Source organism: Vipera berus, assembly GCF_964194415.1.
Source record: "Vipera berus genome assembly, chromosome: 13".
NCBI lineage: Eukaryota > Metazoa > Chordata > Lepidosauria > Squamata > Viperidae > Vipera > Vipera berus.
Genome location: NC_138216.1, coordinates 17008343 through 17024283, shown reverse-complemented (window position 1 = coordinate 17024283; position 15941 = coordinate 17008343). Strand labels below are relative to the sequence as shown.

Genomic DNA, 15941 nt, shown 5'->3' with positions numbered 1-15941 from the left:
CAAGAAGCCTCTTGAATGAGAAGCGAAACGTCTTCAAGGAAAAACAAAGTCCAGTTGCCTTTTGAAGAAGCACCTTTGGGACATCATAAAATATAATTCTCAAAATCTAACTAGTAGTATCTGTGCTGGATGGGAATTGTAATCTGAGTCACCTCAAGGTCATCGGCTAGTGGAAGGCTGGCCTGCATTACTTTGCCTCAGCTAAAACCTTTGAAATGTCTTGAAGTTCTGCAGGGAAATCAGAGCAGTCCAGTCTTCCAAGAAGACAGGAATCCTAGAAGGTCTGGATTGGAAAGGTTATTCCTCCTTCTCCAATTCCCCAGAGTTCTGGTAACAATTTTATCTTGCATTCCATCGGTTTTCCTTCCTTTTCCTCCAGTATGCTCTGAAAACTTGGTCTTTTCCATTTCCAATATTATCGTTATGTCTTCTAATTCTTCATTTGTCTGAATCTGGCCATTAGTTTTTTCCTTTGGTTCCTCCATCTTTGGGTCAGCTTTCTCTAGTTTTCCTTCTATTTTCTGGGTTACTAGTTCCTTCTCTTTGGTTATTTTCTGAGTTTGTAGATTTAAATTAGAAAATATCTCCTGTATGTTATTTTTAATCTCATCACGAGCTAAGGCAAATGTTCCTTGTATTAATTTCAACATGGAGAGAATTTCTTTCTGTGATCCATCAGTATTTTCTTGGTGGTATGTCAAACTGAGGCTTCTGGAGACAGACATTAAGGATGGTTTTTTTACCATTTAGAGCTCTAAATATGGAACAGCCATTTTATTTTTTGTAATAGCCTTTATAGAAATCTGTTTGAAAACTTAGGAAGTTTTAGTTAATTATTATTGGAACTCCAGATTATCCAACCAATTTATCAATCCTTTCTTAAATCTCCCCTAAGCAAATATAAGTGAAATTCAAATTTTTCTGTCCAATGAGAAATATATCCTTTCTGTCCAGGGAGAAGAAAGAAGCATTAAAAGTTGTTTATCAGTCAAGATTTATAATCCAAAATGTTCCATCATATCATGCAATCGTGTATATTTCTTCTACAGGAAAATAGTTCCACAATACAGTTCTGAAAGTCAGTATTTGTATTTGTATCTCTGCCACACAGATAAGCAGCCCCCAAGCCTTTTCTTCTCAGCTGCAATCTTCAAAAGTAAAAGCTTCCAAAAGATTCCCACCCAGAATCTTATCTAAATGTGGGCTTCGATCCAGGTTTCTTTTAGGCATAATAAGTTGTAGTGCTGTAATTCACCACTAGATATCATTGACACCATTTTCCAGGTTTTTTTTAAATCCAAAACTTATACTGCATACTTTTCAAGTCTCTCTTTTTAAAAAAAAGGTCTTAAAGGCACTTTTAGTCCCCAAATTATATATATAAAGAAAAAATCATAAAGAGAGGATCAGGTCTCACCCAGTTTCATCCATGTTGCTGTAATGTTGCTTGTTAGTGCTTATTGTCTTCCATTGTCAGCAGCTTAGGACTGGCTATGCAAATGTAGCCAGTCTTTCCCCTGCCGGTTTGAGGGCTTCTTCAGATTAAATGGGAGGGCTACCATACCCCGCAATCAACAAGGGTCTTCTCCTTACTTGTCGCTTCTACAGGGTGACTTTCGACCCTTTCCAGGGTCCCCAGTGGGGCGAAATCGAACATGAAAGATGGAGCCCAATCTTCCTGCATCTGCTCCACCGCGACGTCAAAACCGGAAGCCCTAACAAACTTTTTCTTATCTTCAGATAATCTTCAGCCTGTTTATCTCTTCAGTTTAGGACTGTTAAAAGCTATTCCTAAATTCCTCTCCGTATTGTACCTGAACAGAGAAAATAATCAATCTGAAGATTTATCTTTTTAGTTTAGGAATGTTAAAAGCTATCTAATCAATCCATACAACTATCTTACATTCCAATCTGGAATGAACCAACATTATTTTACAAGAGAGAAAATACATCAAATTAAAATACAAAATAACTGTGTTAGTTAACCAATTACAAAATCCATGTCATGTGCCCTTCATTTTTGTGCTCTTCACAAGCTGGGTTGTGGTTGTGACGTTTGTTTTCCTGGAAGGAAAATTTTCCTGGAGGTGCTTCTTTGGTGCCCATTTTATTAGTAGAGGATTTGTCTGACTTTGTGGTGTTTTTGCAGCCAGCTAAGGGCAAGGGCAGTCAGATTGTGGGTTAAACGTAAGTAGTAACCTTGGCCAGTTGCCTGCAGTGCAGTTTGGAGCTGGCTACTTTCTTTGTCTCTAAGAGTTTAGCAGTTTTTTCTTTGCTAGGAGCTGTGAGAAGTCTTATATCAAAATATATTTTATTGTCTTTACTGTTTCCATCTTCCCTTAAAATATTAACAGAATGCACAATGGTTTCAGAATCAGCGTCTCCACTAGATAACTTACAGTCAAGCTGAAAGTAAATTAATTAAGTAAAAATAGCAAACTGGGGGGGATCCTTTACCCAAACTTCCTTAAACCTCCAAATAGGTTACCCAGACCTAATCCATATATCAAAGGAGAAGGTCTGCAAACTCAAATACAGTTAAATTAGGTTTCCCAGAGGAACAACATGTGCACAATACACACACACACACACACACACACACACACACACCCCTCAGGTGTCACCCTAGAATCAGCATGTAGTAAGACACTTCCACATCCCGGACAAGCTCCTCCTATAAAAATCTGCTGCTGCACCCCATTTCTCTGCAGCTGCCCCTAACAGCAAACCATTTGCTTTTAGGAATAAATACTTCTTTCCTCACAGCTGTCTGGATCTCATTTTTTTTTTATTCTTGTACAGTCCTGTCTTCAGTTGGAACCCCAAATTATTCTTCTAACAGAGCAGAACCAGAGACTTTTGAGCGAGCCTCTTTGGTAAAGTTCTAATGTAGGAAATAACATTGTCTATTTTCCCATATACTGGGTTGATTTATGACAAATGGATGGAAAAATGTGTGTTAGGGGGGAAGATGGATGCAAAAGCTTTGTTTGTTTTCAGGAGCCCAGTTACAGGTGCCAGCAGGAGGGTGGCCTGTTGAAGGAGGCTGCCCTTTTCCTACCTTTTAAGCCGGGAATTAGCCTCCCTGGAGTCCCATCTGAACCGGTGTATATTGCAAAAAGCAATTTGTTGAAACGCTTAGCAGATGTATAGCTGCCTTGTTTGCAAGGGGGCTGCCAGCAGATGGATGCTCAGCGGAGAACCAGCCTCAGTGAATCTCGGGAGAGCCATTTGAGTTGGGTTGAGTCAATCAGGCTGAGGCTTGCACATCTACTGAGGTGGCCCTCGGAGAGGGGCGCTGGGAGTGACACGCAGGGGCACAGGGTCTGTGGCTGTGGCTGGCAGCCTGGCACACTTACGTTGGAGGCAGCAACCTAGGTGAAAATTGTTCCTATACAGATAGTCCTCAACTTACAACAGTTCATATAGTGACCATTCAAAGTTACAACAGCTCTGAAAAAAGGGAGTTATGGCCATTTTTCACACTTATGACCATTGCAGCATCCCCATGGTCATGCGATTTATATTCTGAAGTTTGACAACTGACTCACATTTAGGACACTTGCAGTGTCCCGGGGTCATGCGACCACCTTTTTGGACCTTCTGACAAGCAAAGTCCGTGGGGAAGCTAGATTCACTTAACAACCATGTTACTAATTTTAACAACTGCAGTGATTCAGTTAACAAATGTGACAAGAAAAGTAATAAAATGGGGCAAAACTCATTTAACAAATTTTTAACCCCTCCTTTTATATCCTCTCTTCTCTCCCCCCCCCCTTCTTTTATATCGTCTCCTTGTTGTTACTAATTTTAACAACTGCGGTGATTCAGTTAACAAATGTGACAAGAAAAGTCGTAAAATGGGGCAAAACTCAACCAATTTCTCACTTAGCAACATACATTTTGGATTCAATTGTGGTCGTAAGTCAAGGACTACCTATATATGGGGGGGAAGGAGAGAGGAGGGAGGCAGAACTTGTGTGTGTGTGTGTGTGTGCGTCTGTGTGTGTCTACATAATGTCTGCTTCTATGTGAGCTGTGGTGGCAAAGTAGTTAGAATGCAGTACTTCAGGCTAACTCTGCCCACTGCCAGCAGTTCGATCCTCACCGGCTCAAAGTTGGCTTAGCCTTCCATCCTCCTGAAGTCGGCAAAATGAGGACCCAGATTGTTGGACGCAATATGAAAATAATGCTTTGTCATTGTAAATGGCCCAGAAAGTGCTGTAAAGCACTATGAAGTCTAAGTGCTATTGCTATCTTGGGCCAAGCGAGAGATTCACAAACATCCTTCGGCCTGTGACAATTACATTTGAGATTCCCAACAGCAACTATATTTTGGCTAGTTGACTTTCCCCACAAGTCAAATACAGCAATATTGTCGCTGAGCTTCAGTTGCCAGGATGCTCCTGAACAAAGGGATGCTGAGGTCACTGGTGGCTCTTTTGCTGCAGTTTTCTTTCATTCTCAAGGATAAGGAGATCCCAATTTTGATCTGAAATGCTGCATTCGTCTGAGGAGCATCTAGGACAATTGGCTGCAGCCGTCTGGCCCTGCCTGCTTTGCCAGGGACCCAGCTGACCCACCAAGGGTGTTCCTCCTCCTCCCCCACCACTTCTCCCCATAGCTCCTCCCCCACCACCTTGCCCCGAGCAATTCACCACCTGGGACAATTAGCTGTGTGCCCTGGCAGCCAACCTGCATGCGGAAGGGTGGGTCTCTGACTTCCGATGGGACGCAATACGCAGAGAGGGCACCGGTGTGGCAGGCAGCAGCCTCAGGCCCTGGCCTTTTCCAAAAGGCTGTGTGCAGGGAGGCAGGGATGCTGCAGTTGATGTGCCGGGCAACCAGGCCGCTCTTCCATGCCAGGTGCGCCTTCCAGGGGGCAACGCAGCACCCTGCCACCCCCAAAAGGGAGGGTGCTGGGCTCCACCACACCTCACCACCTCCTGTCCACTGCTCTGCTGCTAGGGTGAGGAGAGCAGGACACTGTTCTACCCCATGGCCATCGCTCCACCCTGTGGCCAGCATGGCCAAGCTGGCAATGGGTATCCCGGCCAAGACCCCCTCCAGGTGGTGGCAACCCCCACGGGCTCCTCACTGCAAGACTGTACCCACTTGCTGTGCTGCTGCACCACGCCATGGAAGTCGGTGGTGCTGCTGGAGGGCACACGTTGACACTTAGCTTGCAAGAGCCGCTTTGCACGCAGCTCGTCTGGGACTGGCTGGGTGCCGGCAACGGCACTGGCTGCATGGTGAGCAGGCCGCAGCAGGGTGGGCGGGTGCAGCCTCGCAGTGAGGAGCCCAGGGGGGTTCAGGCACAGAAGGGCTGCTTCATATGAAATGTAGGCAGAATGAAGCATCCCTCCAAAGCCTGACACCATTGTGGTGTGTGCAGAGAATGCTTGGCCAAACCCAAAGCAGCTGGTTTGCAGTAGTTCTGCTGTGGGAACTCAGCCACTCTGCTTGGATGGAAGGCTGTGGGCATGCCAATTTCTTTAAGATTCATGTAGGCTTTTTCTTTCTTCCGCAAAGTTGTATTTATTTGCCTCCCATTTCTCTACCAAGCAACTCTGGGCGGCTTATAATATTTTTCAATTGATTAGATTTTTATCCTGATTATTATTTTATAAATAACTGAAAGTGGTGAACATACATAATACTCCTTCCTCCTCCTATTTTCTCCTCGACAATAATTCTGTGAAGTGAGTTGGACTGAGAGAGGGAACGGCCCAAAGTCACTCAGCCAGCTTTTACAAGAGATGCAAAGTCACCCAGCCAGCTTTTGTCCCTAAGGCGGGACTAGAACTCACAGTCTCCTGGTTTCTAGGCTAGCACCTTAACCACCACACCAAACTGGCTCTCAATACCACAAGTAACAGAATAAAACAATTATAGGATTAAAATGATAAAACAAACTGCTTGCTATAGGACAGGAAATATTGAAAATTAAAGGCAGCTCCATTCTGGAATGGGGCAGATGCTCGAGAAGTCACTGTGGGATAGTTTTGCATCTGGCACACCTTCCTCCTGGCCAAGATTGATGATGAGGCGTGGCTCATTGCCAATATGGCTTCTCCTGGGCCATCAAATGCCCCTGGTTTGATCTTGACACTTCGACACTCCAAATATTTGCCTCTGCTTCTTCTGGAGAACATTTTCCTTCTCTTTCTTTCCAATCCGTTCTCTGCATTGGGGGAAGATGTGAGGGAGGAAGTTAACAATGGAACCATAATTGCTCCCAATCTTGTAGTATATTACATAGAAATTAAATTGCAAATGCAACTAATGCCCTCTAATTACAGTCATTATTACACAGAGGAAATAAGCCGGCTCTGTTTAGCAGTTGGCAGTAGCTCTTTTTTGTTGGATTAAGTCTCTTTGCTTTGCCTGCTGGCTGCACGGAGGAGGAAAAGGACAGCAATAAAGTTTGAAGTTAACCTCAGCAACTTTAACATGTCTAGACTGCAACTCCCAGAATTCCCCAGCCGAGAGGTGGATGGACAAAACACAGTCCACAGATCTTTATATCATTTCTTTGCATTGGTGTTTCTCTCAACCTTGGCAACTTGAAGGTGTGTGAACTTCAGTTTCCAGAGGGGAATTCTGGGAGTTGAAGTCCGCACCCCTTCAAGTTGCAAGGTTGAAAGACAGCGCATACTTGCTCCTAAAAATGTATGGAATACATTGGGAACAAATGTGCTGGCTGTGTGGCCACTTGGTGGACTCTCCTTTAAGGAAGAAAAAGAAGCATTGAGATTTGCGTTTTCATTTATTTTTATTTATATCCCATCGCCAAGATGAGTAATAGCAATAGAATGTGCAGTTCTAATTCAATAAAATTCAGGAAGAACACACTGAGGGCTGGAAAGCTCTATTTGTACATTTTTCTAAGGGATTCAGAGACACAGATGCAAAAGTATGTTTATGGGTATTATTGTCCTCCCCCTGAGTGAAAAGCTCAGTTCATTCACACTTTGACACCCCCAGATATGACCCATCCAAATGAAAGGCTCAGTCTCGGTTGGCTGGGGTATCTCAAAACACCTGCTAAATCTGGGGGGGGGGGGCTTGATAAATCTTACTCTGCCAATACTACAACTGTAGTATTCTGTGATACTACAATTGTGTTGAGCCCCATGTTCACACATAGTTTTATAACTTTTAACAAGACGTGAGTAGCCCATCAAATTTCACCTCACCACCCATTTCACAAGACTGACATTGATTCATCCATGCCACACGGGAGTCACTGATTGTTGCAGGAACCGTCTTTCACTGCATCTTTTCCAAGATCACCTGAAATGTTAGCATCACTTTATATTGCTTTGGTAAGATGACACTTGCAATATTGCATCCAGTTTTGGTCTCCACAATATAAAAAACATGTTGAGATTTTATAAAGAGTGCAAAGAAGGGCAACAAGGATGATTAGAAGCTGGAGGCTAAAACATATGAAGAACAGTTATAGGAATTGGGTATGTCTAATCTAATGAAAAGAAGGACTAGGGGAGACGTGATAGCAGTATTCCAGAATTTGAGGGGCTGCTACAAAGAAGAGGGAGTCAAGCTATTCTCCAAAGCACCTGAAGGCAGGACAAGAAGCAATGGATGGAAACTAACCAAGGAGAGAAGCAACCTGGAACTAAGGAGAAATTTCCTAACAGTGAGAATAATTAATCAGTGGAACCGCTTGCCTCCAGAAGTCGTTGGTGCTCCATCACTGGAGGTTTTTAAGAAGAGACTGGACAGCCACTTACTTCTCTGGAATGGTCTAGGCAGGGTCTCCTGCTTGAGCAAGGGGATGGACTAGAAGACCTCCAGGGTCCCTTCCAACTCTGTTATTCTTCAATCTGTTCACTCTGTACTTTTCCATAGGCTCTTGAGCAAACCCTTCTCTCTCTTTGGCTGCTTTTGAGTGGATCTCCCATTCTGTCTTCCATACCTGCCAATTCACACAAAGACATAACTCAGATATACTGACACTAAGATACAGTTGCACAGTCGATCAACATATTCGAACACAACTGGTATGTTAAAGACTGGAATAACGTCAACCACAGCAAAGCAGTACAAAAAATAATAATAACCAAAGGAGGAAGACGCAGTAAATCTGGGGTCTGAAAGCCAGCCTCACTATTATTTGCTTCACCTCAGCCTGACACTTGCAAAGTGCTTCATATGAGACACCTCTTGAAAAGTGCCCAGAAGCTTCAGTTGTAGAATGTGGCATCTTGGCTACTAAATGTTGCATGAGCCAGCTTGACATGCTTGTGGGGATGGCTGCTTCTTGTTTTCTGGGTGTCAGTTAAAGAGTTCCATTTCAAATCCCTAAATAGTTTATGTCTTCCCCACCAGAATATGTCTTCCCCAACAGGAACCTTTCCCAACAGGAGATCACAGGAGAGGGCTTTCTAACGATCTCCGTGCCTTAATCGGGCATGTAAAGGTTCTTCTCCTATATTTAATTATGCGTGAGTCACCTTTATTCAAGCAAACAGAAGGGAAGGACACAAAAGGAATATTGCACCTTCTCACCCAAGGTAGTAAGTACACTCTGGATAGCTCTTGGAGTCCAGCCCAGCAAGGAAGAGTCTGCAAAGCCTTTTCTGGGTGTGATTTGCAGTCTCCCAGATGTCAAGATGCTCAGCCCTCTCTCTCTGTTTAAGGCATCACCTTTGCAACTCTAAGAGAAATAAAGGATGTTTTTAAAATGATTCCATTTGTAGGTCTGTTTAACTGACTTTTCAAATTATCATTCCCTTGTTCCTGAAACTTTGATACATGGTGTTAGTTCTTCCTTGCCCAAAAAGTCTTGGGGGAAGGCGAGATTAGAGGCATCTCCTCCCCCCACCACTGTATTATTTATTTATTTATTTGGGATTTGCCTGGTCCTTAGTCAGTTTCTTGAAGCCCCCTTCTGGTCCGTTTTTCCATCGCTAGAAAAGTTCCAGTTTATCTCTGGGTGCAACCTCCTTCTGCTCCTGCTAGCAGCTGGAGCTTACAAATAAAACTTATAGTACTAAAGCCAGGCTTGTACATGGGAGCTGAGACCTATCATAAAAACAGGCAAGCTGACCTGGGGTGTTTTTGTGTTTTATTTTAGCAGGGAGTGAGCTGTGAGAAAAAGCTACACTCTCTCCCTTCAGGATGAATCACAGTGGCCATTCCAAGCTCTTCTCTGCTGAATTGTTTAATGTTCTCTTGAAGAGATGCATTGGACCCAGAACTGCTTCTGGTTTGGGTCTCCTCCACCTCCCACTTCTCCCCATAAGTCTGAGGTTTCAGAAACCATGTTCTGGGCTGAAGCACAGGGAGAAGATGACCTGGAGGGTTGAAGCTCAGAAGCTGCCAAATGTGGAGTATGTCAAGGACTATTAATGTCAGGATCGCTATTATGATAACAATCAGTCATCCTCTGAAGCCTTTCTGGTGATAACTTTCACATCAGTAGTTGGCTAATTTTCTCCGCGATGAGGGTGGCTTGTTTCATAATGCAGTAACAACTCAGCTGCGGGGAGAAATGGCTGCACCATTAAGTAGGGGAGAGGGAGAGGTCTGAATTGGCCATCTTTGATGGGACACAATTTGTGTTGCTATAATTCACTGAGTCTTTGAGCTGTGACTTTCCACATTAAGTGACCAGGAGGATTGATTCACACGGTGCAGTGGTTAGAATGCAACATTGCAGGCTGACTCTGCCCACAGCCAGGAGATCGATCCTGATCTGCTCAAGGTTGACTCAGCTTCCATCCTTCCGAGGTCGGTAAAATGAGGACCCAGATTGTTGGGGGCAATAATGCTGACTCTGTAAACTGCTCAGAGAGGGCTGAAGCAGTATATAGGTCTAAGTGATATTGCTATTGCTAGGTGCTGTAATCTTGGTTGGTTGGTTGGCTGGTTTGGGACTTAGTATGATGCTTCTTCCTTCCGATGAGTTTTCACATCCTGCTAAATTGAGCAAAAATCATTTCGGGGTTTTGAATAATTTTAGGATGACAGGGTTGATTGACAAGAGAAGCAGACCCCTTCAGAAAGTGAGCGCTCCTTTCTTTGAGATTTTAATGCAGGACTTGATGGCCAACGTCCATGGTGCTGTGCTAGAGGATTTTTGACATTAGGAATCTGGATAACTTTTGAGAAGCTCTTCAATTGTGCAGTTCCCTAAACAATCACACGTTGCTTATCCACAGGTTTTTTCCCCAAAGAGAGATTAAAAATGGAGAAGTGCAAAACTGTTTACTACACCCACGTACTTTGTTATTGTGCAGGATACTTTTCCCAAGTTTTAAAAGTCTATATACATAGTGTCTCAAAATTCACTCTTAATGATAAGAATCTGAGCCTGTGTTTGAGGCAAGTACTGATTATTTTTTCCTCATCACAGTTATTGTCTCTTTAGCACCATCATGTGCCCAAAAACAGTTATTGGATACTAGAAATAAAATGTGATATACTGTAGCATAATAGCAAGCAAGCTTATTCTACTGAAAAATATTATGCCGGGCTCTTCATAATAACAACAAAAATAGAAAGAAGCATAAACAAGATATTTGTAAAAAAGATTAAAAAAACAATAGTTTTAACATACAGGTATAGTTTTAATTGCACAAAATACACATTTTGGCAAAAGATGAAGGAATGGGAAAATGGCTGAAGACATATAATTTGGATTTTTGGCAGGGTGTGAGGCCTATTCCCTGACCACCAATGAAGGTTAGTGACAGGATTTGTGAATGCACCTATAATATAAATATTCAAAAGCTAAAGGACCAGTTTAGGGACAGGTTGTCATAGAGAAAATAACAGAATAATAGAGTTGCAAGGGACTTTGGAAGTCACATAGTCCAACCATCTGCTCAAGCAGGAGACCCCATACCATTTCTGACGTGGCTGTCCAGTCTCTTCTTAAAAGCCTCCAGTGATGGAGAACCTACAACGTCTGAAGGGAAGCTGTTCAACTGGTTAATTGTTCTCACTGTTATGAAATTTCTCCTTAGTTCTAGCTGCTTTGGAAAATAGAATAGAGCTGGAAGGGACCTTGGAGGTCTTCTAGTCCAGCCCCCTGCTCAAGCAGGAGAACCTATACCATCTCAGACTGTAAGTGACTGTCTAGTCTCTTCTTAAAAACCTCCAGTGTTGGAGCGCCCACGATTTCTGGTGGCAAGCTGTTCCACTGGTTAATTGTCCTCACTGTTAGGAAGTTTCTCCTTAATTCCAGGTTGCTTCTCTCTTTGGTCAGTTTCCAACCATTGTTTCTTGTCCAGGAGCTTCTTGTTGCAAAGTTTAGGCTTAAATTAAATAAAGTAGGGAAAAGTGCTAGGCCAGTCAGGTATGAATTAAATCATATCCCTGTTCAATATACAGTAGAGGTGACAAAATAGATTTAAGGAATTAGATCTGATAGACAGAGTGCCTGAAGAACTATGGACAGAGGTTCGCAACATTGTACAACAGGTAGCAACCAAAACCATCCCAAAGAAAAAGAAATGCAAGAAAGCAAAATGGCTGTCTGAGGAAGCTTTGCAAATAGCTGAGGAAAGGAAAAAAGTGAAAGGCAAGGGAGAAAAAGAAAGATACGCCCAATTGAATGCAGAATTCCAGAGAATAGCTAGAAGAGATAAGAATGCCTTCTTAAATGAACAGTGCAAAGAAATAGAAGAAAACAATAGAATAGGGAGGACCAGAGATCTTTTCAAGAAAATTGGAGAGATGAAGGGAACGTTTCATGCAAAAATGGGCATGATAAAGGACCAAAATGGCAGGGACCTAACAGAGGCAGAAGAGATTAAGAAGAGGTGGCAAAATTACACAGAGAACTATACAAGAATGAGCTTAACGTCCCTGATAATCACAATGAGGTGGTCACTGACCTTGAGCCAGACATCCTAGAATGTGAAGTGAAAGTGGGCCTTAGAAAAGCTGAGCAACAACAAAGCTAGTGGAGGTGACAGTATTCCAGCTGAGCTATTCAAAATCTTAAAAGACGATGCAGTAAAAGTGCTACACTCAATTTGCCAGCAAATTTGGAAAACTCAACAGTGGCCACAGGATTTGAAAAGATCAGTTTACATTCCAATTCCAAAGAAAGGCAGTGCCAAAGAATGTTCAAACTATCGCACCATTGCACTCATTTCTCATGCTAGTAAAGTTATGCTTAAAATCCTACAAGCTAGACTCCAGCAGTATGTGGATCGAGAACTACCAGAAGCACAGGCAGGATTTTGAAGAGGCAGAGGAACTAGAGATCAAATTGCCAACATACGCTGGATCATGGAGAAAGCTAGAGAGTTCCAGAAAAACATCTACTTCTGCTTCACTGACTATGCTAAAGCCTTTGATTGTGTGGATCATAACAAACTGTGGCAAGTCCTTAAAGAGATGGGCGTACCAGACCATCTTATTTGTCTCTTGAGAAACCTATATGTGAGCCAAGAAGCAACAGTGAGAACTGGACACGGAACTACTGATTGGTTCAAAATTGGGAAAGGAGTCTGGCAAGGCTGTATACTGTCGCCCTGCCTATTTAACTTATATGCAGAGCACATCATGAGAAAGGCAGGGCTAGATGAATCAAAAGTTGGAATTAAGATTGCTGGAAGAAATATCAACAACCTAAGATATGCAGATGATACCACTCTAATGGCAGAAAGTGAAGAAGAACTGAAGAACCTCTTGTTGCGGGTGAAGAAGGAGAGTGCAAAGGTTGGGTTGAAACTAAACATTAAGAAAACCAAGATCATGGCATCCGGCCCTCTCAGTTCCTGGCAAATAGATGGGGAAGAAATGGAGGTAGTGACAGAGTTTATTTTCCTGGGCTCCAAGATCACTGCAGATGGGGACTGTTGCCAAGAAATTAAAAGACGCTTGCTCCTTGGGAGGAAAGCCATGGCAAATCTAGACAGCACACTAAAAAGCAGAGATATCAGCCTGTCAACAAAAGTGCGTATAGTCAAGGCTATGGTCTTCCCAGTTGCAATGTATGGCAGACAAAGTTGGACCATAATGATAACTTTATTGTCACTTTGAATGTACACCAATCGGCATACATCAAAATGAAATTTCGTTGCATACAGCTCTCAAAGGGTCACCACCTCCGATATATACTCCTTGTTCGGGGCCCGCTCAAATTTCACATTGTCCATTTTAGTCTCTAGGGAGTGAACGATGGCAAACAGGACAGATGGAAATGGAGCTCCATGTGGATTAGCCCTCAAGTTAGCTTGTATTCTGACAACCTCGCCTTCTTTCTTTTTTCTGATCCTGACTATTCCACCTTTTCCTTAAAGAGGCCTTGCTTCTTTTCGCCCCTGGAGCACGCTGCTGCCGCCACCACCAACTCCTCCAAAAGCCAACTCTCTCCGACAGCCTCATCCAGTTCCTTCGCTCCATAAGCTCCAGGTCCTCTCCTCCTCTGCCTCCTCTGGAAACAGCCCTGATTTGCAATAAAATCCATCACTAGGCCAGCAGTCAGATCTTGCTGCTGGTAGAACAAATTCAAACAGCGCCAACGACTTTTAACGGTCTCACCAACAGTTCCAAAACAACTAGAAACTCGCCATGCCAGCAAAGATTGTTGGTCGTATGTCGTGTGTTACCTTAGTTCCACCATGTTGCTCAAACACGTTAAAATATTCCTGATCATGTGGCCTATAGCCCTTACTATCCCTCCCAAAACTATTCGCCTTCAAGAGCCAATGCAGCCGCAGCCATTCCAGGCGCCGCCATCTTAGAACACAAAAAGAACATTAAAAAGGCTGAGCGCCAAAGAATTGAGGCCTTTGAACTATGGTGCTGGAGAAGACTCCTGCGAGTCCCTTGGACTGCCAGGCGATCAAACCGGTCAGTCCTAGAGGAGATCAACCCTGACTGCTCTTTAGAAGGCCAGATCCTGAAGTTGAAACTCAAATACTTTGGCCACCTAATGAGAAGGAAGGACTCACTGGAGAAGAGCCTAATGCTGGGAAAGATTGAGGGCAATAGAAGAAGGGGACGACAGAGAATGAGGTGGCTGGACGGAGTCACTGAAGCAGTAGGCGTGAGCTTAGATGGACTCCAGAAGATGGTAGAGGACAGGAAGGCCTGGAGGAACGTTGTCCATAGGGTCGCGATGGGTCGGACACGACTTCGCAGCTAACAACAACAAAATGACCTTTGCAGCATCTCCACGATTGTTGACTCACTCTTGATGCCAGCCGTTCAAGGTAGACCACATCTGGAAAAGACACCACAAGGATTTCAGAACCTTGAAAGCCTGCCAGTTTCTAACCCCCCCTTAGGCCAAACAGCATCAAAGCAGGGCTGCTTTGAGTGCTTTTAACCACGGTTGAATTATCATTTACTTTCTCTTTTTATTGTAAGCCACTCAAATACTAAGAGTCGGTTTGGATAGTAAGATGGGCGGCATATAAATTTAATAAATATTTTTTTCTAATGGCTCTTGCATTCCTTTGTCAAGGTCATCTCTACACTCCTCTACCTCTGCACAAGTACTGTAGTCCTCAACTTACGACCACAATGGAGCCCAAAATGTATGCGGCCAAGTGGGACATTTGTTAAGTGAGTTTTGCCCCTTTTTACGACCTTCCTTGCCACAGTTGTTAAGTGGATCACTGCAGTTGTTAAGTTAGTATTGTGGTGGTTAAGTGAATCTGGCTTCCCCATTGACTTTGCTTGTCAGAAGGTTGCAAAAGGGGATCACGTGACCCCAGGACACTGCAACGGTCATAAGTATGAACCAGTTTGTCAAGCATCTGAATTTTGATCATGTGACTATGGGGATGCTGCAGTGGTGATGTGTGTGAAAAACAATCATAAGTCAGTGCCATTGTAACTTGGAATGGTCACTAAGTGAAATGTTGTAAGTCAAGAACTACTTCTACAAGCTGAGTTGAATGCAAAGTGTTATTTAATTCTGCCACTCACACGAGATATTTAATCTTCACTTAATCACCGCCATAATTCTCTTCATGACCGTGGCCTAAAATGGTAGTAAAATTGGGTCCAATCACATGGTGACTCACTTAAGAACCGCATTGCTTAGTGACTGAGTCTGCTCCCAGCTGTGGTTGTAAGTCAAGGACTACCTGTATAACAAATGTTGCAGACATCAGGAGATCTTTGCCTGTTTTGTGATTCCTTGAAATATTCCAATAATTCGTTTTGGAAACTATCTAGGGCCTCCCCCCGATATCTTCCAAATTTTGCTCCTGGGGTCTCTGATTGTTCTTGTCTTCCTTTCCAGGCTTGGCTGACAGAAATCCATGAATACGCAAAGCAAGACGTGGTCCTGATGCTGCTCGGAAACAAGGTAAGGGACTGGATCTGTTTTGTACGCAGAAGCTGTTTAAGAATGGGAGAAGGCAGAGGATGCTGGAGAGGCTTTGCGTGGGAAGAAATACAACCTGAAAACACTCACCCACCCCTGCCTCAAAGCCCTCGCCTGCTGCAGGAAGGGCGGCTGGGTGCTGGTTTGGTCCATCCGAGCTGGAGATCTGCCGGGTGATGGGACCAGGGTTATCCGAGCAGTCCCAGAATGCATTGCTCCTGCTGCAAATATTGATGCTTTCTTGTTCTGCTTAGGTGGATTCAACCCAGGACCGAGTGGTGAAAAGAGAAGACGGGGAGAAATTAGCAAAGGTATATTGGGTCCCCCCCTTTATTAACATTTAATGGCAATTCAGCTCCAGGAGAGCTTTAAAAAAATGCATCTGTGGCTAATAGAGCGTAATCTCTTCTGCTTCATCTTGTTATGGAGAATTACCAGGAAGGTGCCAAGCAAAATTACTCACTATGCTGTGCAGATATGTCCACCTGGAAAAGATCAAAACTTTAAAAGAAAATAGGAGATAACGATTCACGTTGAGGTTGTTCTGCATTTGCAGGGGATTGCAGACTGCATTCAGCCTTGCCTCTTCCCCAAAGTAGAATTTAGAATATTCTCA

General features: G+C 43.5%; 1 protein-coding gene across 1 annotated transcript in view; it reads left to right on the top strand.

The window, feature by feature from the left end:
• RAB26 (RAB26, member RAS oncogene family) overlaps window positions 1–15941 on the top strand; it is a gene marked incomplete at its 5' end in the record, with an annotated part of 204791 nt that overhangs the window by 181530 nt on the left and 7320 nt on the right. Inside the window, 2 exons of the mRNA XM_081337848.1 lie at window positions 15242–15307; window positions 15580–15636. Of these exons, the coding sequence (XP_081193974.1) occupies window positions 15242–15307; window positions 15580–15636 (123 nt within the window). The remainder of the gene's footprint in view (window positions 1–15241; window positions 15308–15579; window positions 15637–15941) is intronic.